This window comes from Silurus aristotelis (assembly GCF_946808225.1).
Source record: "Silurus aristotelis genome assembly, chromosome: 17".
Taxonomy (NCBI): domain Eukaryota; kingdom Metazoa; phylum Chordata; class Actinopteri; order Siluriformes; family Siluridae; genus Silurus; species Silurus aristotelis.
In genome coordinates, this window is record NC_139590.1 from 5,544,153 (window position 1) to 5,571,950 (window position 27,798).

The window sequence follows — 27,798 nt, forward strand, 5'->3', positions numbered from 1 at the left end:
TCTATTAAACTATATATACTGTATATCAGCACAATCACAGATGTTCGGCCAATTACCAAACTACTTAGACTCTCTTTTCTCTCAATCTCTCAGTCCATTGTGATGTATGGCTCCTAAGCTAATATTAAACTTTTACTATTGATTGCACTTTATTCCAGTTCTGACTCTGCTTGCTTGGATTTTCGAGATTTTCTTTGCTTGTTTCAGCTCTTGTGACTCGGTCTTTGCCTTTAGGAATCATCTGCTTTTACAATCACATGACTTGCACCTAAACTATAATTCAGGATAAACAGCAATCCAAAGAAAGTTGTACTCAAGGTATCAATTGCAGCATTTGATGCAGTAAAACAGTAAATATCCATTACATGGAGTGCTGTTTTCTTTAATTAAAAAAAGAAAAAAAGGTCTCCCTGAGAAAACTTAGGCAGCATGTATCGTAACTTGTTGATTCAAAAGACTCAAATTGGCAAATAAAAAAAAACAAAACCAATGCAAGTTTCCTAAAATAAATATAACAAAGCAAGAAAATACATTTAATAATTAAATCGTGTAGACACTTTATTAGGGAGATAAATGGTAAAAAAAAAGGTAAATAAAAAGGTAAATAAAAGTGAAGATAAAAAAAAGTTAAAGCAATAAATCCAATTGTTGTATGCAATTTTCCTTTTCAGTCTGCTTCCTCTCCAAGTTTTCTTCTTAACCTTGCCTCAGGGAGTTTTTCCTCTCCACCGTCGCCTCCAGCTTGCCTGTTAATCCAAAACTGCACCTGTATTTCTGTAGCACTTTAAATGCAGTGTAAAGTTCTGCATGGCTGAGTGGTCCAAGATCCTCTCCGTGCATTGGCACATTTGTAAGTCGTTACAGGAAGTAGCTCTGGGCTGTTATTCTCTCTTAAGGAAGCTTCAAATATGATTTGTGTGGGTGCTGATCATTTTGAAAACCAGTGTTTGCAGAAAAAAACTCAATTTCACTTGATGCACTCTCTCTCTCTCTCTCTCTCTGTTTATTAAAATTCATTGGAATACTTGCAATCTTATTACACTACTTTATCCCTGTGGTTGGTTTACAGCAGAAAGAATTCTAGACACGTGTTTCAAATAACTGACGAAAACAACGATAATTTTTATCCAGTTTTCTAGTCATCCATCAACGACAGCTTTAACTTGTCAGTGCTGGCAAATTCAATTCAATTTATTTTTATTTGTACAGGGCTTTTAACCATGGACATTGTCCCAATAAAGCTTTACAGAGATAAAGAGGTTATAAAGTAAGAATGTATATATCTTTAGTGCCTATAAACTTGTGCCTATAAAGTTTTTTTTCCCCCTAATGAGTGAACCCAGTTAAAACTGTGGCAAGGAAAAACTTCCTTAGATGTTATGAGGAAGAAACCTTGAGAGGAACCAGACTCAAAAGGGGAACCCATCCTCATTTGGGTGACATCAAGAGTGTGATTATAGTCTTCAAACAATACAGAACACTGGAGAATGAGAACTAACATGAGCACTGGAGTATAAGATTATAAGTAATGATTCTACAGTGGTATACAGTCATTCGGTAGTTATAAAACTAGGAGCTACTGAGCAACTCATAAAATAGCTCAACATTTGTGATCATCACAGATCCAACACCAGCTTCTCCATGCCAGAGCCTTTAAACACTTAAGGAGGTCTAATGTCAAAACTCCACATGAAGTGGGATCCAATTGGCGCTGGTACGTCTCTAGATGGTTCGGGATGTTTGACGACTAGCTAGCGGAGGCTCTCCTCCTTTTTGTATAGACACTCCCCACTTTACAAACATTCACTTTACGCACTTTTGCGTATATATATATATATATATATATATATATATATATATATATATATATATATATATATATATATATATATATATATATATCGTTTATAGGAAAGCCAGAATTTCTGTATTTCTGACCTGACATTATTTGTAGACTAGAAGTGGTAGCACTGCGTTAGCAAGTACACCTGGGTACAGTTCAGAGTTTTGAGAGTTTTTCAGTGTGTTGATCCCCTTTGCTTTCACAAACATTATCTACCTAAGCCACAAGGTTGTCCTTTATTTCTCCTCCACCCCTCACCTTTACACAACACACTGTCTTATTTGAAGTTCTAGGTGAGAGAGAGAGAGAGAGAGAGAGAGAGAGAGAGGAGAGAGAGAGAGAGAGAGAGAGAGAGAGAGAGAGAGAGAGAGAGAGAGAGAGAGATGGATGGGTACAAGTGAAAAAAATTGGAAATGCAAGGTGCAAAGTGGAAGTGTGTGCATGCATATGCAATGCCTCCAATGTGTTGCAGTGGCCAGGAAAAAAAGTTTTGGCATTAGTTCAGTGCAGGTATGGTGGGCGGAACTCGGCAAACTCTGTGCACTTGTTTATTAGCATACAGTGTTGACTTTCACTGGCTGTGGCAACAAATTTCTGATTTCATCCGCGCATGAATACTGATATTACTGATGAAACTTCAGTACGTTCCAAAAGACGAAATAGAAAGTTTTTGCGCTAATCTGGCTTTCTGATTGCTCTTCGATGAGAGCTTTGGCTAGAAGTCTACAGTAAAAAAAAAAAAAAAAAGTATTTTACCAGAGTGCAGCTGAATTCTATTTTCTGAATTTTTATTTAGGGGAATGCTAATTTAATATTTGTGTAAAGCTTACATTTATGGCATTTGGCGGACACCACTATCCAGAGCGACTTTTATGCAGCTGAGCGAAATGGCGGTGAGTACAGGGTCAACCGGCAGCAGGGTTTGGGGGTCCATCCGAGGCATTTTAGATTAAACACAACAAAGAAAACTACATGGAGGTTATGCAAAGCAGCACTTATGTGGCATAGAAGTACCACAGTGATGCATGAGCATGTGAAAAGAAATCACACTTGTGTCACGGATGAAGGAGAAACATCAGAAAACTGTATAATCCTCATCATGTGAAATGGTGTAGTTTAATAAAGTGCTGTTGTGTAAACTGTTTGTGTGTATATTCGGGACCGTCGCAATGGAAAACTGTGTTTCTCCATTGTGTTTTTATGACCATTTGTCTACTTCAACAGTTACCTGTTTTCAGACTTGATTTACTGTGGCTTTACTATGTTCAAATGCTTGTTTTCAATGTTTGCATATTTAATTTATGCATATATCATTTAATTATTATACAAAATTAAATGAATTAATATATTTAAGATGCTTATATCTTCACAACTAAACTAAATGTTTGTGAAAGAAAAATGTTCATCTGATTAATCATCTGATTAATCGCTTATGAAAATAGTAAGTTGCAGCCCTGCCATATGGTTTAGTGTGTCCTTTCTCACCTCCTGTATCTCTTATTGCCTCTTTTCATCGTGTCTCATATTTTCTCATCTCTTTTGTCTCTTTTTTTGCCTTTTGTTTTCTTGTCTCATATTGTTTTGCCTCAGCTTGTCTTTTCTCTTCCATGTTTCTTGTCACATTTGTTTCTTGTCACATATGTTTCTTGTCACATCTGTTTATCCCCTGTTATCTTCTCATTTTTTCTCATCTTATCTCAAATTATTTCTTCTCTTATTATTTTTTCTTTTCCTTTCCTTTCCTTTCCTTTCCTTTCCTTTCCTTTCCTTTCCCTTCCTTTCCTTTCCTTTCCTTCTTTCTCATAATTTCTTTTCTTTTTTTTCTCTTCTCCTCTTCATCTTCTTCCCACTCATTTCCCCCTTCGATTCCTCTCCCATAGTCTTGTCATCTCATTTCTTCTCAGCTTATTCTCTCTCCCTTCGTCTCCTTTCATCTTTTCCAAATTGACAGTACGATTGTTTGTCCTTCGAGCTGTGGAAAATGGTGAATATGCACCACAGTGATTATGGTTCCAGCTGGAGAAACATGCTTGACCTTGCTCTCCTCTTCACAACCACAAAATAAAAATCACTGTGTACACTGAGCTCAGAAACAGACTGACCTATGGGGGGCTTCAGAAGGCATGTTCTAGTTCAACCTCTGCCCATTGCTTGTGAGCTTTCAGCTTCTCTTGCTGTACATAATTTGTTATACATTTATTATTCACTTTATGTGTGTGTGTGTGTGTGTGTGTGTGTGTGTGTGTGTGTGTGTGTGTGTGTGTGTGTGTGTGTGTGTGTTCTGATCTGCTCAAAATGTGTGGCAAGGGCAAAAGCATTTCAAAAGCAAACACCAAAAACAGCCTGAAGTTAACAAGTGAGCAGAACAAATAAGAACAAGAGTAAAAAAAGACTGAACACACACACACACACACACACACACACACACACACACACACAAACACACACACACACCCACACACACACACACACACACACACACACACACACACACACACACACACACACAACACACACACACACACACACACACACAAGCACACACACACACACACACACACACACACACACACACACACACACACAGTGTTTTAGATGCTTGAGTTCTTTTCAGTGGGAATGAAAAAACAACTTGTAAAGCAGAACAAACTGAAGAAAAGTAACCAAATAAGAGAAACTTTACAACAAAGTGCTCTTTCTCTCTCTCTCTCTCTCTCTCTCTCTCTCTCTCTCTCTCTCTCTCTCTCTCTCTCTCTCTCTCTCTCATGGTCTTTTTTTAGTCTTGCTCATTCATGCACTTAATCACTTATTCTATTTACTCTTTCACTCCATCACTTATTTACTCACTCATTCACGCATTATTATCATTATTTACTTGCAAACTCTGTTACTCACTTTTTCACTTACTCATTAATTTAATCATTGATTTTTATTCATTTATTTACACTCTCATTTACACCTTTATTCACTCATTTATTCACTTATCTCACTCAGACCACCTTACTCATTCATTCATTTATTACCCTCATTCACTCTCTCATTTTTTCACTCACTTTTATTAATTTCCTTACAGACTCATTCGTCACTCACTCTTACTCTTTTACTTATTTATTTCTTTATAAATTTATTTATTCACTCATTTTTACTTACTTTTATTCATTTACTCACTCACTTATTAATTTACTCACACACTCTCAATCATTTACTCACTCAATCATTCACTTCTTTTTTTTTCATTTATTTATCCTCCATTCACTCTCACACAATCTTGTTCTCTCTGGCTTTTTATTTTTTATTTTACTTTAATCTGTGAAACATTTCATGTCAGGTAAAAGACAAAAAAAAAAAAAAAAACGTGATACGTAAGAAGCAGAACGTTGTGGATTTTCTGAAGCATTAGCTCCCTCTGGCTCTGTTTGCATCAGAAACCATTCTCATTAACTGCATGGTCTGCGGTGCTATCGTGATTGTGTTTCTGTTATGTTGCTTTAATGTTGCTGTTTAAGCATTACGAAAAAAGCATTTGTTAGCGGACTGTCACTAATGTGTTAGCTCAAGACAGTCAGTTGTGCACCACTGCCTGACAGTGGGATAAATATAGATACCATGTGTGTGTGTGTGTGTGTGTGTGTGTGTGTGTGTGTGTGTGTGTGTGTTTGTGTGTGTGTGCGTGCGTGCGTGCGTGTGTGTGTGTGTGTGTGTGTGTGTGTGCGTATGTGTTTTTCCTCTCTTCATGCTGCAGCCTAATGCAGCTCATAACACAGCTTGTGAGATAATATAAGGTGGCAGTTTCCCAGAAAGAGAGGATATGACAGCACTCAAAGCTAAGGGGCAAAAGAAAGATGAAATGTCAAAAAGAGAGAGAGGGAGCGAGGGATGAAGAAAGACACCGCAGGGCTGGAGAGGGTGTTAATGCCAGTCGTGATCAGCATCGGGAGCTGTTAAAGCCACACGACATGAACTACCCTTTAGTCATGGGGCGACGGCAGAGGGATCTGAAAACTCTAATCCCGCAACTGCCTGGATACAAAAAAACAGGGCTCGGGAAAATCTTACATGTTTTCAAACATTGTCACAAGATATGGTAAAATAAATATATAAATAAATAAATTCCAGATTTTCAGGTCTTAAAGCAAGGCCCAAGACACCCAAGACACTACACTTTCTCTACATACTTCTTTATTTTTTACATGAAACGAGCAAAAAAGTCCTGAAGCATTATCTCTACATTCATATGAAACCTACTACAAATTGTCTTTTATGTAACCTTGGTTCCTGAGGAAACAAGACGCAATGTCAACAACGCTTTGGGAACGCTTCCGCTTTGTCCATGCTCTGAATCACGTGTGTAATCTGACTAACAGCAAGGTTCGGTGTAACCAGCGGGGACTTTACGACCAGGAAGCTATAAATGTGCATGCGGTGGAGCCAACGCTAGCTTCTGAAAAGGGAAGAAAGTGGGGTGCAGGGAGTATGGCTTGGAGACGCAGCGTCTTATTCCCTCAAGGAACCAGGGTTACATACGTAACCTAGAGACGTTCCCTTTCAGGAACTGGAGCCTTGTCAACAACACTTTGGGAACAAGAGTCTAATTGCACCAGACTGACCAGTCCCTGCCTAGCCCTGCCTGAAAAGATGGCACCGTCGGCCAAGTGCTTGAAGGGAGGCTTTGACTAAGCCTCCAAACCAATGGCCAAGTCCCACACAGGCACTCTGGGTTGTGTTCCGGGCCTTAAACGTGTCACCAAGGGGTGGCCACAATGCAGACATGTAACCCTTCAGGGTGGAAGGAGATGACCCTGAGGTGAACTGCTCCTGAAGGAACTCCAGTCCTTAACCAACCGGGAGTCAACTGGGTCCAACTGGTGATGCTCGCACCACAGACAGAACAGGCACTATTTAGCGGCATACAACCTCCTTGTGGAGGGTGCTCTGGATTAAAAAATGGTCTCCACTACCTTGGAAGAGAGACGAGCAGCTAAAAAAACTGTGCCTCCTCAGGGGTCAGTGCTGCATCCACTTTTAGTGAATGTGTAGGGTGAAAGGGCAAGATGAACTGGAAGGGCCCGGTATTGGTAAGTTCCGTCCCTGAAAGCAAACCTCAGGAAATTTCTAGGTTCCATGACCAAAGCCTGAAAGCACCAGGGTGGGGTACACCCTGTAGAACTGGCGAGGACGAGATTCACAACTGCTGTCTACAGTGTGCAGGACCCATCGAAACACATCTGGCAGATAGCTAGAAAGTTTCTTAAGGGATCGGTCTCTTGAGACTGACCTCTGGTGTGCCTAAAGCTGGAGCTATGCCCTGGTGCAGCTCTAGGAGCCTCCTGAGAGGCAGCGAACCCTCCAAGTCCATTCGCTGGAGCTGGCCGTGCCCTGAAGTGTGGCAGGGTTAACAAACCAGCTGCCTGAGGCTGCTGGGATGGGGGGGGCACCAAATACTGAGGTGCACAGTGCCCTGTTAATGGGGGAGTCCCCAGATGGTCCTGTATCAGGACTTTTTGCACTAAGCTCCTCTATTGAAGGTGACGATGCTCAGGCCTTTCAGCTCACAGGGCTTCGGCACTGCGAAAAGCTTTGCTTTTTGCACCTTTATGGTGCTGGAGTACGGTGCTTTATGGTAACCTTTGTTCTTAATCTTCATTACATTAAGGTGGCTTAATCGTGGTAGCTTAGTGTTTAAGGCAATGATCTTTGGAACTGAAGATAGTAAGTTATAATTCCAGCCACACCAAGTCTGTCAAATGCCTTAAATTTAAATAAAGGCATAGCTCAGTGGTTAAGATGTTGAAATTCTAAATTAAACAATCAGGAGCTAAGATCTGAACCCAGCAAGATTCCATTTCTTGAGCAATGCCCTTAACATCTCAGTTGTATCTATGATAATAATACTAATGATAATAATATCAATAATATGATTCTCTTAAAGTTTGTCATTTCAGAAAATCTTTGCCTGTCACTTTTATCTGTGTTAAGTCATAAAATACCCAGTAGAAGACCATGAAGATTGAAAATAATAAATCCTTATGTGATCTCTTCACAATAATGCATTACATAATTTACTGGCCCCGGTGTGTATAAGAGCTCAAATCATATTATATTTGCATCATTCTTTTAGACACTGATTTGAATGTTCAGAATCTGACATGTTTTCCTGCCTCAGCATATCAAAAGATGCCTTGCTGATTTGGCAGGGCTCGCACACATCAGAGGTTTTTTACATGTCCGAAAATATGGCGTCCACTCAAGCCTCAAAAATCTTGGGTCCCAAATAAGAGCAGCCTAATAGTGTTTTAACATGCTCTTGCTGACTCATCCTCCCCATTTATCCTAGCTGCCATTTTAAAGGCTGTTTTTAACAATTTATTAGCTCAACTGGATCCCCAGAGGCCTTGTTATGTGGACATTAGTGGGCTGAGGGATCAACTCGAACCTATAAAACAGCCAACAAAGCTGTTTAAGTATAAACAGGAGCGATAAAATATCCCATTGTTCAAAAAGTAGGAACATTTATAACCAGTAACATCATTACTATGTTTCTCTGGCGAGCTGATATGCCTTTATTCAACTGTTCAAATTTACTTGTTTGTGCTTCAAACCATCTACTTTCATATTCTTCTAAAAGTGGTGAACAACGTAAAAAAAACTATGTACTTGAGTAAAAGTAGAGATTCACTTGGTAAAATATTACTCCAGTAAAAGTAAAAGTGCTCCCTTTAACTTCCACCTGAGTAAAAGTACAAAAGTATTGGCCTTTAAATTGACTTAAGTATCCAAATTACTATGATTTATTATGGATATGTTTTGTCACAAGTCTTTTGCTCAGTTTATATGAAAAGACACCAAAAACTGATTGACATCAGATTGATAGTATTTAACCTACCAAGCTTGTTTATAAAAAAAAAAAAAAACAATCGCGTGAATAAGCCCACGGTATTTTGGTGAGTTCGAGTCAGGAGTTTCTTCCATTATTTATCCCTCTCAAAATGTTTTGCCTGCTGTTAAACTGATGCAAAACTGTATGTTTGTGCTAAATAGATACCATCAAGCGGCAATCAAGACAAGTTCAAAACAGAGAATGAGCTCGAACTTGATTGGTGGCTTGCTGCATGTTTGACCAGTTACGTTTTTATCCACTTATATATAAAAAGGAACAACTGTTTGCAAAATTTAGTTGAGTAAAAGGTACAATGTTTGACTTTGACACATGTAGTGAAGTTAAAATACAAGTCTCCCCAAATAAAAATATTTCAGTAAAGGACAAAAAAAGCTACTCAAGTACAGCAAGAAATTACATTTACTTTGCTAATGTCCCCTGAAATTTAGAATAAAGCTCTCCATACTAGGAGTAAATTATAACCTTTTTTGTTGTTAGGCTTGTGATAATCCAATTGAACATTCTCTAGAATATACAGCATACACCATGTGATCCATAAAGCTTGTCCACCCCTGACCATTACATCTAGTTATTGTATATCTGCTTATTATACATTTCTATTCCTGGTTTATTCCTGCTTTACTGTTATAAAAACCTCCACTCTTCATGTTTATGGAAAAGTTATGCTCATTCATCCATTAAAGCATTTGTAAGATTTTGTACTGATGTAGGTCAGAAGGTTTGGGGTGCAATCATAGCTTCAGTTCGTCCCAACAGTGTTTTGAGGCTGAGGTCAGGCTTGTGTGCAGGACACCTTTCGCTCCATTTCTAGAAAACCTTTTACGAAGCTCAGCTCATTGTGCAAAGGGTCATGGTCATGAAATACATTTTAATGCCTTAGTTCCGATGTAGTGAATTGGAAAACACAAAGGCATTCTATACAATTATGTGCTTCCAGCATCATATCTACAGTCCATATGGCAAGCTTGATAAGGTGTCCAAAATGTATGTCCTGCCCCTAAGGGTGGAACTTGCTCTATTGTAACGGCTCATTAACAGCAAACATGTTGATCTGCGGTATATTTATCTCTTTGCACTGCCTATTTTTCCAACCATTGCTTAGGTAAAAATTAATGGTTGGAGTTGAATTAGTTTAAAGATGGTGCAAGTTGATAGTAAAATGATTTTGGCTGAGGGTTTCTTAAATGCCAGAAAGTCTTGCTACCTCAGACTGGATTTTGTTCTCTATCAGTGAATAATGTAATTTTGTCTAGTAAATTAACCATCCCTACCACTTGGACATAATACAGCAGTTGCCCCCTGTTTATGACCCTGTAGCTCATCACTATCAGCACCACAGACTCCAGTTTCTTATTGCTGGTGTTAATGACAATTGTAGAATCTCTACTGCATGTGGCTTATTATAATTTTTTTTAAACAATACATGAACATTTCACAAAATCTTGCTCAAAAATATGAAAGACTACAATTTTAACAAGACCACAAGCTATCTATTCAATTATCAATTGAAAAAAAACAGAGCAAATTTCCAGCACTGTAAACAAGTTTAATGTCTGATAATACAACATATTTTTGAAGGGAAACATTAGTTTTTGTTTAAACAAATACTCTGGAGTATAGAAGTTGGTTAGCAACTAATTCCTTCTGCCTGTGAAGGAACCCTGAATGCATTCTAGTCCAGCATTTAGTCCTTAAAAACAGCAACATTATGCAGCTATATACTGTAGATAACTATATAATTAAAGGTTGTAGGATGCCACCACACCTACAGTATGTGTGGTTCTTCTTCACTGGGTTCAAAGCAGCACATTCCACAGAGACAGCACTTTTGGCTCTGAGAAACTGCATGCTGCTCAATCAGCCAAGCTGTCATCTGTACTTATCGTCCTGGACCTTTCAGCAGCATTTGACACAATCAGCCACAAGACTCTCTTGTCCACACTCAAAAGTCTTGGTATCCGTGGAACAGCATGGGAATGGTTTGCTTCATACCTGAGAGGGTCGCTCATACCAGGTAACATGGAGGGGATCCACATCTGCCCCGTGCAGACTTACCACTGGTGTCCCACAAGGCCCGGTACTTGGTCCCCTTCTATTTTCCCTCTATACCCACTCCATTGGCGAAGTCATATTCTCACATGGGTTTTCTTACCACTGCTATACAGATGACACTCAACTCATCTTTTCTTTCCCTCCATCAGATACCACAGCTTTCGCTTGGATCTCGGCATGCTTGACAGGCATGTCCTCATGGATAAGTGCTCATTAACTAAAACTCAACCCCAGCAAAACAGAACTGCTGGTCATCCCAGGTGATTTATCTCCAGGTCAAGATCTCTAAATAACTCTTAATGACTCTCTGCTCTCCCCTTTAGCCGCTGCTTGTAACCTTGGTGTAACGATGGACAATCAACTGTCCTTCTACTCACATGTCACTAATGTGGTTCGTTCCTGTCGGTTTCTTCTTGACAATATCCGAAGTATTTGACTATTTCTGTCTACACAGGCTGCTCAGGTGCTTGTTCAGTCTCTTGTCATATCTAGACTGAACTACTGCAACTCTCTGCTGGCAGGTCTTTCTCTGAACACTATTCATCCACTGCAAATGATCCAAAACACAGCTGCACGACTTGTGTTCAATCTGTCCAAGTTCTCCCACACCACCCCACTGCTGCGCTTCCTTTACTAGCTTCCTGTAGCTGCACGTATCAGATTCAAAAAATGATGCTTGCCTACAAGGCCAAAAATGGACCAGCACCATCTTACCTCAGAGACCTCATCACACCTTGCACTGCACCACACTGTCTGAGATCCTCCAGCACTGCTTGACTGGTACCACCTTCTCTCAAAATGAGAGGTAAGTATACTTCAAGGCTCTTCTCTGTTCTGGCACCGAGATGTCCCCTAGATGTCCATGGCTATATTTAAGCGACGGTTGAAGACCTACTTTTTCCTAAAAACACTTAAATGAACACTCTCCAAGTTTGCTTTGTAGAATTTAAGAGTTATATTTATATTTATATTTAGTTTGTAATCTAGTGTACCAGTGTAGATTTACTCATTGCTAGAGACTCAAAGCACTTTTGTACGTCGCTCTGGACAAGGGCGTCTGCTAAATGCCGCAAATGGAAATGTAACTGCAAAATTGCAGCTTGGAAATCCCAGGATTTTAACTAATGACCTTCTGATCAGTAACCTAGAGCCTTAACGACTGAGCTACCTGAGATCTGAAGTCTAGAATGGCCAATTGGTACAATAAGTCAGGCATCAAGATCATTGTTTCTGTGCAAGTATCATCTGAAGTGGCCTCATTGATTTTATTGATTATGTTCTGTATAACTATATCTTTAATATCCATAACAATATCTGTGTTTTTTTTTTCCAGGGTACATGTAAACCTGGTGTAGATTTATTCCTCTCTTTTCCTTCTCAGTGTCTGTTATGTTTTTTTTTTATAGAGGAGACAGCATTCGAAGCAGGTGTCAGGGTGCAGATCCACAGTCAAGCCGAGCCTCCGTTCGTCCACGAGCTGGGCTTTGGGGTGGCTCCAGGGTTTCAGACATTTGTAGCCACTCAGGAACAGCGGGTAAGTCAGTGGATTATTTTTTAGGTATTTTGTATCCCCTCCATTCTTCAGCACATTGTTCAGGTTTAATTGGCTGCCTTTGCTGTAACGTATTCTTCTTTGAAGTGTTTCTGATTTTAGGTTGTAACTCAATTGATTAGGTTTAGCATTGAATAAATATTTTTGCAATGTCTGGTGAAACTGCAAGTGTTTTTATTTGTAGACAAATGTCCTTCTGTGCCTTGCTTAAGATATCATTTAGCTATCTAGTTCTAAGACTGAGAAGTAATTGTCCTTTTTTTGTTGTTGTTGTTTGTTTTTTGTTTTTTTTTTCGCTACTCTCCAGACTCTTTGGTTTGAATGGTCTCTGTCTATGACCTCAGATTCAGCTGTTTTAATTCCAGACATTTTACTGTTAGCTGCATCGTCTGGACAAAGAGGGCATAACATTTTAGACCCATGGCATTGTTTACTATTTTTCCACACAAATTACTAATTTCACAACAGTATGCCTAATGGTTTCCCACTAATAGCTCTTGCAGATCAGGCCGTCAAACATAATCGAGTACCTAACACTTCCTGCAGTTTAACCTTGTAATGTCACTGCGTTATGGGCTGTTTATTTATCCTGCCTCATCTTGCTAATAGTCTTTATTGTGGACATTTGACTACTTCATTTAATCTGTCTGGCTACTTATTTTATTATGTTCACTGATATAATGAAACCTGTTGTCCTACCAAAGCAACAGCCACTGAGTATTATTGAGAAATATCTGGCTTGGCAAAATAAATACCTTAGCAGCAGACCGCAATAAATTGTAAAAACATTTAATCGGTGGTGAGGTAGTTCAGTAATAGTTAGATTAGGTATTGGTTGTGAGGTAATTCAATGGTGATTAGAATAATTATTGGTAATATACATGTTCTGTGGTAGTTAGATGAATTATTCATGAAATGGTATTTAATTAGTGAAATTAGATAGTGGTGGTGAGATGATTCATGCTATGGTCTCGTTGGTAGAGAGGTAGATCGGTGGTGGTAAGATGCGACATTTGTCAGGTGGTAGGTCAGTGGTGGTTAAATGGTTCATTGGCAGAGAGATAGTTCCGTGGTGGTGAGATTGTTTATTGGTGGTAAGGTATTTCAGTGGTAGTTGGATGGTTTATTGCTGGAGAGGTAGTTTTTTTTTTTTTTGTGGTGAGATGGTTCATTGGTGAAGTGGTAGTTTGGTGGTTTCATTGGTAAAGAGGTATTTCAATGGTGGTAACATGGTTAACTGTTGGAAAAGTAGTTCGGTGGTGGTTAGAGGGTTAATTGTTGGGGAGGTAGTTCAGTGGTGGTGAGATGGGTCATAAATGTTGCCGTAGTTCAGTGAAGGTAAGACGGGTCATTTGTCATTTGGTAGTTCAGAGGTTATGAGATGGTTCATTAATGGAGAGTTAATTTAGTTGTGAAGTGGATATGAAAGAAAAAGAAAAAGTGAAAGGAAAAGGGAAAGGGAAAGTAAAGAAAGGTGCTTACTCGCCACGTACTTTTAAAGCACAATGAAATAATTTCTTAGAATATCCCAGCAATGTTAGGAGCTGGGGTTGGAGTACAGGGACGGCCACTAAGGGTTAAGGACCTTGCTCAAGGGCCCCAAGAGTGGCAGCTTGTCAATACCAAGGCTTGAAATTTAATCAGTAACATTGACATTCGAATCAGTAACCCAGAGACAGTGGGTAAAGTCAGTGGTATCTTTGGTCGTGAGGTGGTTCGTTGTTAGAGGGGTGAATCTGTGGAGCTTAGATGAATCATGTTTGTTGTGTGGTTAAGTCATGATTAGGTAGTTTAGTGGGGGGAAATTCTTTGTTTAATGTTAATTAAATGAATTTTCTTTTGGTCACAACCTTGTTCACAGCTATTTGTTCTTTCAGAGCATTAGCATAACCAATCTTCAACATAACAGCCATGATGCATTCATCTCCAAGTATTCTATTTGCACTGCTAACTGAAAAGCTGAAACCCTCACTGCAAATCTTGATTCTTTTAGTCTCTGCATGTGCTAATAATCTTAAAAAAAAAAGTTAAATAACAAATAACTTGTGTATTAATAATTCAGGTGTTACATAGTCTTTTCTTCAGCCTGAAACAGAAATTGGCTCACAGTCTGATGATGCAATCTTCAGTAATATGAAGATTTTTATCGACAGTTATCACTGATGGTTCAGTGTTTATGTGACAAGCTAATTTTTTTCCATATTAGTTTATCTTTTACTTTTATTTAAAATATTTATTATTATTATTAGTGCGGTATTCTATACATATTTTAATGTGAAATATTGAACATGCATACATTTGCATAATTCTAGACTAGTGGATGAGCTCGCAATGAGATCCAATTGATAGGGTACTAATCAAATTGCCTATTCGAGTTTATTTCGAGTCTGTGTAGCACTTCTTGTCTCTCAGATTCAGTCAGAAATTTATGCGATTACAGGACACCAAATGTGACACATTAATTAGATGAACTGTATCGGAAGCTAGAGAACACCAACTGCAAACCAAAGCACAAACAGGAAGGTAAGGCCAATAGGCAAGGTTTTTCCCCTCTGCTTTTAATTATTATTTAACTGTTCTCCAACCAGAAAGGTCAATTGCCAACCAATTATCATTAGCAGTGATGGTGTAGAGAGGAATGAGTTCTGCCAGAGGGAGAAATGAGTCATGGATGCAGCCTTGCTTAAAACCCACAGTGACACAACGAGGGAGGGAAAGTGTGAAGGAAAACAAATGAAAGAGGGGAATTGAATGAGCTTTCTTGGTCTGGAGTGATGAAGCCTGTATTTATCTTGATGGAACCGTGAAGCTAGAGACAAAGTAAGACAGTTTTGAAATGTAATTATCTCAGTTTCATCATTGAATTTGATGAAACCTTCCCTAACATTATACAGCATCAGTAACCATGAACCTCAATGATTATTACATCAACATTAGCAATGGAAATGCTTAAAAAATGCTATCTAGCTACACATACAGACCTTAAGGTGTTCACAAACTTTTGTCCATAAAATGTATCACTATAAAACAGATTTCTTAATATAAACTTAAGTTTTGCTAGTAATGTTTGTTATTTTAGACATGCAGGTGTGTAGGGCATCTTATATTGAACTTGAAATCTTGTACTTTTGGTGCAGTACATACAAACAAGAAACATGTTTTATTGGAGTGTCTTTTACATAATATACATACACTTTGACAGAATATGTCAGTTTGTATGTCCCCTGCATTGACTTCTACCGAAATAATCAGCCTAGACTGTATTTGTGCCACAGAGTTTGTCATTTGGGTCGGGAAAGGTGGTACCTCAGTGGTTAAGGCTCTGGGTTGCTGATCAGAAGGTCAGGGTTTTAAGCCCTGGTATTCGCAAGCGGCCACTCTTGGGGCTCTTGAGCAAGGACCTTAATAATCTGTGCTCCAGGGGCACTGTTACATAGATGAGCCTGCGCTCTGACCCAAGCATCCTACATTGCTTAGATATGTGAAGAAATAACAACTTCCTTGTGGGATCAATACTGTATGTAAAGGTGCTTCATACAGTATTTGTCACAAGTACATTACACCGAAATCCTTTCTTCACATTTCCCAGCATTGTTAGCAAGCTGGGGCCAGACATACAGGTGTTTAAGGGCCCTAAGAGTGGTAGCTTGGCGATACCAGCACTTGAACCCACCACCTTCCAATAAGTAACGCAGAGCCTTAACCACTGAGCTATCACATCCCTAGAGTAGAGGAGCAGTGGAGGTGAAAGCAACAGAGTTAATTTTTCAAAAAACTTTAATTAAAGAAACAAACAAGGACTTGGCCAGAATTAAAAGACCAGGAGCTAAGAAGCAGTGAATAAAAACAAAACAGGTGTGAGAAAATAAAAGAGGAAATATCACAGACGTAAGGAGAGGAAATTCGAAATTTGCATGACAGGGTGCTCTGTAGGGAAATAGTCTGGGAATGCCATGACAAGCAGAAGCTTCTGGTGATCTGGAGTGTACTTTTTTACCATGAATATTACAAACATGGCATTTGGCAAATGCTCTTATCCAGAACGACTCTCAATGATCTCATACAACTGAGCAGTTGAGAAACAAGGGCCTTTCTAAAGGGCTTAGAAATAGCAGCACAGTGGTGCTGGAATATGAACTTACAACCTTCTGATCTGAAGTCCAATATCTTAACCCGAGATTGTGTGTTTTTAGATTAGTGTGTCTGCTGCACCCATTTGACATATGCAATAAAAACAGGTCTAAATGGCTTTAGCCAGTGCACTTTTCAAAAACCATTAGCAGTCTATCCATTAGGAGCTTGAAGTCATGTTTTTTCCTGAGTTCGGACAAAAAGAAAAGTCTGTTTTTACTGCCTTTTATGCACTTTAGCTCTGATGAATGCCACTTCATTTTTGAGAGAGTGATCGAGTCAGACAAGGTCACTTACTTGCACTGTGCCCTTGATTGGCCTGCCATTCTAACCTGCTGCTTATCAAGGTAATGGAACTGATGTCCTTCCAAAAAAAAAGGTCCAAAATAAACCCCTCAAAAATAAGAAAGAAGGGAAAAACAGCTGTATAGTAATAGTCGTACATGTAGTCTCAAGTGTACTGGAGCAACACCTTTGATCATTGTGGTAGGAAGTGCTGGAAGAGTGCTCCAGAATCCTCTAGAAAAAAGTGTAACTCACTGTGTCAGCCATGACATGCAATTTACAACATTTTTATCCTCCTTAATCCAGCTCTGGTCTTATGTAGATGGTAGCGGGGGATCATCCCGGAAAAGACCATTCACATCAGGATATACACCGATTATCTCTTTATCATGGCACCTGTTAGTGGGTGTGAAATATTAGACAGCAAGTGAACATTTTGTTCTTAAAGTTGACGTGTTAGAAGTAGGAAAAATTGAAAAATTTTCTTTAAAGCCCATATAAGAGTGTTTCCATCACCAAATATTGAAAAAGGTCATCTAATTAGCAATAAATAGTAGTGTATGTGTGGGGGTGTGTGAGAAGAGGTGTGTGTGTATATGTCTTTGTGGAAGCGTCTGCATGTGTGGAAGTGAGTGTATGCGTGTGTTGAGTTGACATATCAACCTTGCGTCTCTTGAAATATTTGAGTCATGCGACACAGAGAGTAGAAAGGTCAGTGTAAAGGATCAGAGGTTTTAATAAAACAGTGACTCAAAGGTCTAAAGGTACTCATGGACTGAAACTGAGCGGGGACAAAGCGAGGGCACAGAACGGCTTGTTTTTCGGCTGTGAGCTGATGGAGGGCGTAGGTTATATTATACAGGAGAGATTCAGTCGGATCGCTTTGTAGATCACATTGTGCTTTAATATGTCATTATTGGATTTTTATAGAGTAGAGTGTTTCATTTATTTCTTTAGTACTTTTATAATATTATATCAGATATATTGTTCTCCAGTTGTCTGCCCATCCATCCATCCATGCATCTATCCATCCATATGTGAAGATTCTCAAGAACGAATGGTTAAATGTTTGTTAGTAAAACTGATATAAAATACCTGAAAATAAATACTAAATCACTTTTATTTATTAATAGGATAGATTTTATTTGAACAGGGTGAAGGCCACAAAAGGTCAAAAGGAAAGGACTAGACTTGCTAACACTCGAAGGCACCTTATATCCTAGTAACATTTTCTTTTATTTATGACTTTGTTGTAATTTGAATGACACGTTTAGATTGTTTGTATTGTAAATTATGTACCTTTGAATCATAGGATGTGTTGTTGGATTGTAATAAACTAGTAGATTAAAATACTAGTTATAAATCTTTGAGTTTAAAATCTGATATATAGTAGATATAGTATAGATATTTTGTGGTTATGTACTGTTATGTACTAGTTTTTTAGTTTACAGTATGTTATTTATATTTAAATAAATATAAATGAATGTTTTTTTGTTTCATGTTGTTCAAGTCTATAATTTACATAATATTAATAATAATAATGTTTTGATTTATGTAATTAGAATGAGCATATTCATCTTCATTACTGGTTAGTTAGCTATATTGTACCATTTGTTAGTCTTGTGGGTTAGTTTGTATACATAAGACGAACTGATTACTGATTCGTACAGTATGTAACAAAAACATTGATTAACTTCACTTCCTCAACACTATTTGGACAAAGATTTGACAAAAGTGCGGGACACCTTGCTTTTCCAGCCAAATGGAAAATTGTTCTTCTACAAAGTTTGTATTCGGTTGTTAATGTTGGTATTATACATAATTGTATAGGAAGTTTTTGGATTTTTCACTCCATATGAGCTAGGAAACCCAATCTTGTTCCAGCATCAACCCAATGCATAAAGCCAGCTCCATGAAGATATGCTGTACGTGGCTTTGAGTGGAAGATCTTTAGTGGCCAGCTATGGAGCTCTGACCTCAACACTATTGAACATTTTTGGGACGTATTGGAACTGTACCCCAGGCCTTCTCACATCAGCTACATTCGCACTTGACTTTATTAATACCCTTGTGGCTGAGTGAACACAAATTTTACCAAACAGTAAATGGGATGCACATACCGTACCAATCATACATTCGATACTCTATTTTTAATAAATTTACCACAGTATGGAAATTGAAATGTGTATAATATTTGAATTGTTTCTATTTAAGTGCTCCTACTAATGCTATTGTTCTCAAAACATCCTCTTTAAAATGTATACATGATTAATTATTTGGTTTTGAAATAACTGATCACCCCAGGAAATTTCCGGCTGCTGTATTTTCTAAAGTCATTTGGTTTTACTGTAACCTCAAAGCTTTGCAGTTTGCTGCCAAAAGCAGTTAGTATTGAGTTGAAGTTAAATGTAATAATCGGTGCCAAAGTGGTCTTTAGAGTTTCTGCCCCATGACACTGACTTTTAGCTGTGATGGCTGCTTTTCTTCCCTTGTCATGCCTAACGTAATAGGATAAGCCATAAGTCGTGTCATCTTCCTTAGCTGACATAAGTAGATTTGATTGAATCTCTGGCAGTGCTGGCAAAATTTCATTTCCCCTGCAGATATCATTTTCTGATAGGGATCAGGTCAGGATATTAGTTCTTTAATCTGGGGCTGAGAGGCATGCTTTCTTCCCATCACACTCCCAGCTACGTAGGGATATTAACTTATACACTATAGTAAAAAATAGGACAAAAGTTTGTGATGAAGTGCTCTGTTACTGCATTTCTCTATAATATTGATGGTTTCTACAGTAATGGTGTCATTATAATGGTATTAATCAGGTGGACTGATTGAGGTGCGAAACCACTGAAGGCCTAGGTGTGATAGAAGAACCTGCCAATGTATATCAGATATATAGATAGATAGATAGATAGATAGATAGATAGATAGATAGATAGATAGATAGATAGATAGACAGACAGACAGACAGACAGACAGACAGACAGACAGACAGACAGACAGACAGACAGACAGACAGATCAATCTTTCCACCTTTTTATCAATATATATATATATATATATAAATGTTTTCTCTCCCTCTTTCTCTTTCTCTTTCTCTCTCTCTCTCTCTCTCTCTCTCTCTGTCTGTGTCTCTCCTGCAGCTGACCTATTTGCCGCCTCCATGGGGAGAGTGTGTGTCTCATGCTCTGGGCTTCTTCGAGGCGTACAGTGTCACAGCGTGTCGTATCGAGTGTGAGACGCGCTACATCGTGGAGAACTGTAACTGCAGGATGGTGTACATGCCTGGTCTGTTTAAAACACTCTCCATCTCCATCTTTTTACTCAATTTCTGTTTACAATATATTTATCTGGCATGACAGATGTATGACGCAGTGATGTCTGTGTCATTATGCAGTTCAAGTGGTATTGATGTTACTTTTAACTAGGTGTAATCATTTGATATTTGATCTCGCTTGCTATAGCTCAAATTGTTGGTTTACAGATTAGAGTGTTATCGAGGAATGCTGCTGTGGAGCATTATTTGGGGCTGGTGTTCCTTATAACTATATAATGGGATTACTACATCTAGAATTGAAATATTTTCCAGTAATGCCATATGAACTTTTCATTTAATTTACACTTCACGTAATAGTTGAATTTAATATAGTGGAATATCTGTAAAGCAAATGACTAACTGTTACCGATTACATTATAGCAGCTTTATACAGTACAGTCATTCACTCAACAGATTCTTTTTTCTCTCTCTGTGTCTGGAAGTTAATATGAGAAAAATAAATCATCTTGTGTTACTGAGAAACTGAAGACTTTCCTGACTTTTTCCAGATTTTCCCAGCACGGATACTGGAAACTCCGTCTATAAATATATGACATAATAACGGATTTAAGTGATTGAAATATAATATTATATAATATAAACCTGGCGTTTTAGGCATGTGCATCTCCATAATTGATGTTGATGCGATTCACATCCCGGTGCATAGCCAAAGATACGATTCGGTAAAGATAAAAATGAAGCATCTACACTTCATTTGTTGTGATACAATTCACCCCTATTACGATGCAGTGCGATCCGTATTTCTATGTGATTGAACACAATGTGATTCAGTGCAATTTGATGATGCAATGGAAAAAATACAATGATATGCAATTCAATATGGTACAGATAGTTTTTATATATATATATATATATATATATATATATATATATATATATATATATATATATATATATATATATATATATATATATACTGGTTCGGACAGACAGCAAATCATAAATCATACACTAATTGCCTTTTGAATACTAATGCATGGCCCTTTTACAAACATGGGAAAACAAAGGATTTAATAAAACCAGACGTTCTCATCCTGTTCTGTTTCCGGGAAAATGCAACTCTACCTCTGCCATGTTAATCTGTATTCTATGTGACTCTCAGGACACGCCCCGGTCTTCACAGTGTTGTGATACGTCATATTCACATAGCAGAAGTGGCGCTAAATGAGACGAGATTTTCGTTAAGAGTGATGAGGATGGACAGGATTAACGGGTTCCCTAGAGAAACAGTGCATGTAGGACATTTTAGAGACAAAGTTAGAGAGGCGCGATTGAGATAGTTTTTATAATTTGCTGTCTGATAAGGGCGTCTGCTAAATGTCGCAAATGTAAATGTTTGGACATGTGCATGGAGTATGGGGTATATCGGTAGTGGAAAGTTGAGAATGGAGCCACCGGAAAGGAGGAAAAGAGGAAGATTAAGGAAGGAGGTTTATGAAGGTGGTGAGAGAAGACATGCAGGTAGTTGGTTTGAAAGAGGCAGATGTAGAGGACAGGGTAGTGTAGAGACAGATGATCCTCTGTGGTGGTCTATAAGTGGAGCTGCCAAAGATGAAGAATATGAAGAAGAAAGAAAGCGCTTGAGAAAAGGTTTATTTAGGAGAAACCAATCTACATTTAAAATATGTAAATCTTTCCCTCCCTATGGGGTTTAAGTTTTAGCCTGCACTATATATATAAATTAAATGCACATCAAAGTTTTTGTTCAGTTTTTCAGTTTTGCACACAGGACATTCCAGCAACCAAAACTATCCTGCCAGTAGCAGTCCAGTGCTCCAAAACTTGTACTGATGAACAATAAAGAGTGTTATTAAAATAAACTATATGTGTATAATAAATTACCTGAATATATCTCTCTCTTTATAGGAGACTCTCCGTACTGCACTCCTGAACAGTATAAAGACTGTGCTGAACCTGCACTCAGTAAGTGTCTCCTTACACACACACACACACACACACACACACACACACACACACACACACACACACACCTTAGGTGCCCAGATTAAAAGCACTCAAACTCAGACCCCTCCCACACACTGCATGAAAGAGAGCAGAGAAGGAAGCCCTGCTCTGAATTTTAATATCTTATCTACTACTTATTCATTCTGGTCTCTGAATCATAATATGCTGCTCAAGATGTGCACACATCACTTATCAGACAACACAGCACTAAACATGCATACGAATTGAGGATTATTTATATTAAACACACACACACACACACACACACACACACACACACACACATACACACACACACACACACACACACACTATATATATATATATATATATATATATATATATATATATATATATATATATATATATATATATATATATATATATATATATATATAATATACAGTGTGTATATATATTTATTTATTTTTTTTATTTTTTTTTACCAGAATTTCATTTTTAGCTCAGTACACATCATTGATAAGTATATTGTATTGTTTTTCTACTTTCCATACTAATTTAAGTTACTTTGCCAAAAAGTTAAACAATAAATTATACAATCTTGTTTGATCCCTATAAATGTATCCCTAACAAGCAATTCCATAGTGTCTGTTTTTTTTTTTTTTATTATTATTATTTTTTTAATTTAATTATTTTTCCTGCCATAATTTAAATTTGTTATCTTTGTTAAGTTTCCATTCACCGCGAGCTTGTGTTTCTTTTCTGCATGCTCAAATTAAACCCAGAACTTCAAGCAAAGTTTTCAATTGAGCCCTAGTTACGGTCGATATGCAATTGGGAGCATATTTTTTGCTCCCAATTGGGAGGTTTTTAAAAAACCTCTTTAAAAAAATTGCCTTCAGCCTGACCTACAGCTATTTTCACACTCTGGCAAAAACATACTAACAAAGTGATGAACTGTCAAATCCGTTTCTCTGTTCTGTGCTTTTAAAGCTGTAAAGCCTAACACAGCTATAGAGCACTGAATGAGTGGTGAGTGTTGTGTGACTCTCACGATCGAAATAAATGTGTAGAAAGTGTTACTATTTTAGAGTGATTTTAATGACCTCATCTAGCAGCAAACATAAACAGTGTGTTGGATGTTTAATGTTTAGTCTAGTAGTACACAGATTAGCATTAACACTATGGGTAGGTGGAAAAATATAGCATTGACTATCCAGTTTCACCTAATAAAAGGTGCTATATATTAGATATATTGTGTGTTGATATTTTGGAAAAAGGAAATATTGGCATTTATTAGGACCTGAGTGACTTGAGTCACAAGGACCTAATTGTGATGGCAAGACGACTGGTTCTCGCTCCAAAACATCAGGTGTTGTGTGGTATTCCTGGTAAGCAGTGGTTAGTACCAATAGTGATTGTATTACTGATGTATGTATGTGGGGAATGAAGATTAATGAAGAGAGTCTGTTCCAATCCTGCAGAGGTTGCTGATGAAGTTCATGTTGGCAATGTCAGGAGTCTGATTTTTAGAAATCCTGCCCCACAAGTGACAGGACGCTATCTTTGTGTTACAAATATCACAGCACACTGCAGAGAAAATTTGTGCTTCCATACCTTGTTTTGGCAGCACAATTGGGACCTACACAATATATAAGCAGGTGGTTTTAATGTCATGGCTAGTCGTTGTATATTATCGAGTGCTAGTGTTTATTCATTACCCCCCAGACTAGGCACTAGCTAATGTGTCTCTAATCCTGTGACAAGACAATAATCCAAAAACATGAGGCAAAATCATTAGTGTGTAAAGGACCAGAAGCATGAAGCTTTGTCATGACCTTCTCCGTTTTCACAACAGATGACGGCTTGCACGTGAGGCTTTTGTCATCGTCAAAACAGAAATGTCAAGGAGAATGAGCAAAGACTTGCAAAGTAAGCTGACAGAGTGAGAACAAAGATGTCAGGCAGAGTGTGAAAGGTGAATTTACTAATATAGTTGGGAAAAACCTAAAAGCTGTTTAGTGGATCTTGAAGAAGTCAGTAAAGCAGTGGGTGCATTTCCGAGTACCAGAGTTGTAATTTTCAGTTAATACCTTATACAGCAGTTCTGATTGGTTAGAAGTTGAATCATGTTCTGTTCCATCTCAAAGAAATGTATTACTGTTTTTAAAACAACAGCTCATACACAGGAACTGATATGGCATTTAACATGATCCATTATTAATAATAAATAACAATTTATTTATATAAATATGTGTAATATTGGTGTAAATGTCTTTAACATTAATAGAAGGAGTCTCTGTGGGCAGCCTTGTAGCATACTGAGGTAAATCTGACTGTGTTAAAGGAGTTTGTGTTCCCATGGGGAAAATTAGAATATTTATTTGTTTATTCACTTTAACTATAGTTGCTATAATATATATATATATATATAGATAATTCACAGCAGGAGCTTATTTGATGATGTGCTTCAACAATTTATGTAACTTCAAATCGATAGAAATTTCTGTGTCATTATTAAAAAGTTGTAATCAGTCATTAATAGTAGCACATCCTAATTTTTTCCCTTAAACCACATGCCCTTTGAGTGCTTTATTCCTTACTTAACAAAATTGTTAAGTATGAAGTTAATCAAGACATATCTGCTAGTTAGCACTTTCTAAGAGTATTTGATTGCAGTTTACACTTCTTTAAGGTTATAACACTCCAGTTTACTATATCAGATTTTGTGTAAGTTTTAATTCTCACTGTGCTTATTGGCTTATTGGTGTCGGTCATTCCAGGACTGAACTGTGATTGCTGCCAGCTTAATTGTTAAGGCTCTGCATTACTGATTGGAAGGTCAGGAACACTGCCAAACGGCCACTGCTGGGACACTGAGCAAGGCCCTTAACCCTCTATGCTCCAGAGGTGCTTTATCACAGCTAACCCTACGCTCTGATCCTGGTTTCCTAACATGGTGGGATATGCGAGGGAAAAAAATTCACTGTGTTGTAATGAATATTTGAAATGACTAAATCAACCTCTTCTACGCTGAATCATGCATTCAGCTTTACATTGGGTGACAAGCTTTCATAGAAATAAAATAAAAAAGAAAAAAGAAAGATTGATTTGCTGAAAAATCTTGTCTTTAGATATTTCTTGCAAAACTTCTAACGCAGGGCAGACCTCCGAACCATTTCAGAGGGAATGAATGCTGTCCTCACAGCTGACACTTTACTGTATATACAGTAGAATCTGCATTAAAAGAATTTTAGGAACAGGTTTCTATACACAGAAGAGAAGTTATTTTTTTCTTTGAGACACAAAATGGATGATGATGTAATGTCTGAAAGCACCAATAGATATAAAAAAAATACATAAATTTTTCTCTTTCTCAATAATTTTCATGTTAACATTGCATCATTCGGCCAAGATCAGTACAGTGCATTAACTTAGATTAGGGAAAGCATTGACTCATAAAAGCTATAAAAGAAATGCCTTTGTCTTCTTCATTTTGTCTTAAAAGAATATATAATTTCCTCCTATTGCCCTTCTTGATTGTAGCTCAGATTTGAGGACCAGGGGGAATAAGAGGACAGTTCAAAGCAGAAAAGTACAGATGAGAGGTTAAAAACGTAGAAGAAAGAGGTGAGACAGAAGGTGGAGGAGGAACATGGATTTTAAAATGTCACTGTGAAAGGTCAGGCTATAGCAGCAGGTTTTGTGAGGTTCTGAGCCAATTAGAAATGGAGGTAATGGTTTGATATAAGAAGAAGGCATTATTCTTCCAGCATGCAGATGATTTAACCAAACCTGCCTAAATCTGATCTGCCTATCATAAAAAAGGGATAATGCATTATTAAGGCAAGAGAGACCCTGTGTGTAAAATACAGGCCTGTGTTCATATTTGAAGGTGTTTCTGAAGCTCAGGGTTTTAACCCGGTTGGAATGTTGAACTTTACAAAGTGTTGCTCTGGTACTTTTTATGTTGTACACTATGTTTCATGGTGAATGATTGCTAAATGTCAGCTGGGACTTAAAAGAAGAGATTAGATAAAACTAACATTCTTCACCATTTTCTCCTGATTTCACTCATTTTTCCATGCTGTGTCTCAGTATGTACTCAGAGGGGACAACAATGCCCCCCAATAAATGCACATAGACATTCTTTTTTGCATGTGATGTAAGAATACAGAGGGTTGCCACCTTCCACATGTTCACCCAAGCATGTCTTTGTTGTACCTTGAGAGATACAATCCTACACAAGTAAACACATAGCACAATCTATATCAAATATACATCAACTCTGAAAGGAACACATTAATATGGAAAGTGTGATACTGCTTGGAAGGTTATGACTTCAATTTCTAGCGCTGCCATGGTTCCACGGTTGAATTTTTACACAAGAAAATTAGCTTCACACTTGTGTCAATAAATGTACAATTATCACAATTACTAGTGAGGCAAATTGCTATGCAAATTGAAATTTTCTTAGGAGCAAATTGATGCAAGATTTGGTCTTAATGATTTCCAGGTCAAAAGCCCTGAACATAATGTTCTCATCGTTTCTTATCTGTTTCTTCTCGCCAGCTGCACTTTCATCGGTGGAGGGCAGCAGTTGCATGTGCAGAAATCCGTGCAACATGACCCGCTACAACAAAGAGCTCTCTATGGTCAAGATCCCCAGCAAGACATCAGCACGCTACTTGGAGAAGAAGTTCAACAGATCGGAGAAGTACATCACGTGAGCACTCGCAGCCAGTTTCATTTTAATCGCAAAGCAAAGCAAACAATGTTTCTTTTCATTGTGATATTGTTAACTGCATATTTCTGATGATCAAAAATGTTAATTTAATTGAGGATCATTTTGAAATTTTGATCAATTTACACAGGAGACGTTACTGTAAATGAATGTATGCAGAGACTTTTAAGCATTTGCTTTAATTCAATTTCTGGATTATTTCCAGATTACACCAAAAACCTGTGTTTAGTTCGAAAGCTTCTAGATCTTTCTTGTATAGACACCTCTGAGCTCGCTGCTTTAGAACTGCTATGTTGGTTGGTTTGGAGACAGTGGCATTGACAAACAGACAGGAGGCAGACCTGGAGGTAGCAGAGTAGAAGATGCGATTTTTATCAGGATTGATGCAAATGGAAAGGATTATCGTTGAGTTTAACAAATTACTACGATTGGCTAGCTAATATTGAAGAATGTATATACACTTTCCTCCTTAGAGCACATTGTTCTATGTGGGTCCCTCAGCTTTAGATGGCATTTTTCGGATTTGACTTAGAATTTCTGGATGACAAAATTTCTGTTGTGCCAGATTTAAGGGATTTATATAGACAAAACTATTTAGGCACCTGACGATTTTGCTTTATGTGGTTCTTTCCCAAACGATTACCCCAAAGTTGGTGGCACACGTATAGGATGTTTTTGGATGCGGTAGCATTCAATTCTTCTCGTCACTAAAATACCCAAACCTGTTCCAGCATGGCAATATACCTGTTAACAAAGCCAACTCAATGAGGATTTGCTTTACATTGGTTAAGCTGGAAGTTCTTTAGAGGCCTGCTATAGAGTTTTGACCTCAACTCTATTAAACACCTTTGGGATAATTGGAACACTGATGGCACACCAGCTCTCCTCACCTGACTTTACTGTATCTATTGTGGCTAAATCAGCACAAATCTTCAAAACACACTCAAAATCTTCTGGAACATCTTCCTTGAAGAGGAAAAAAGTTATTATTATAGAAATCAGGGCGTAAATGTGAATTGGGATGTTT

The 27,798-nt window shown here is 37.9% G+C and overlaps 1 protein-coding gene across 1 annotated transcript in view; it reads left to right on the forward strand.

Moving 5' to 3' along the window:
- Positions 1–27,798, forward strand: part of asic2 (acid-sensing (proton-gated) ion channel 2) — a 178,079-nt gene that overhangs the window by 143,223 nt on the left and 7,058 nt on the right. The window contains exons 3-6 of the mRNA XM_083567280.1: positions 12,200–12,327; positions 19,908–20,052; positions 21,968–22,024; positions 26,600–26,753. Of these exons, the coding sequence (XP_083423406.1) occupies positions 12,200–12,327; positions 19,908–20,052; positions 21,968–22,024; positions 26,600–26,753 (484 nt within the window). The remainder of the gene's footprint in view (positions 1–12,199; positions 12,328–19,907; positions 20,053–21,967; positions 22,025–26,599; positions 26,754–27,798) is intronic.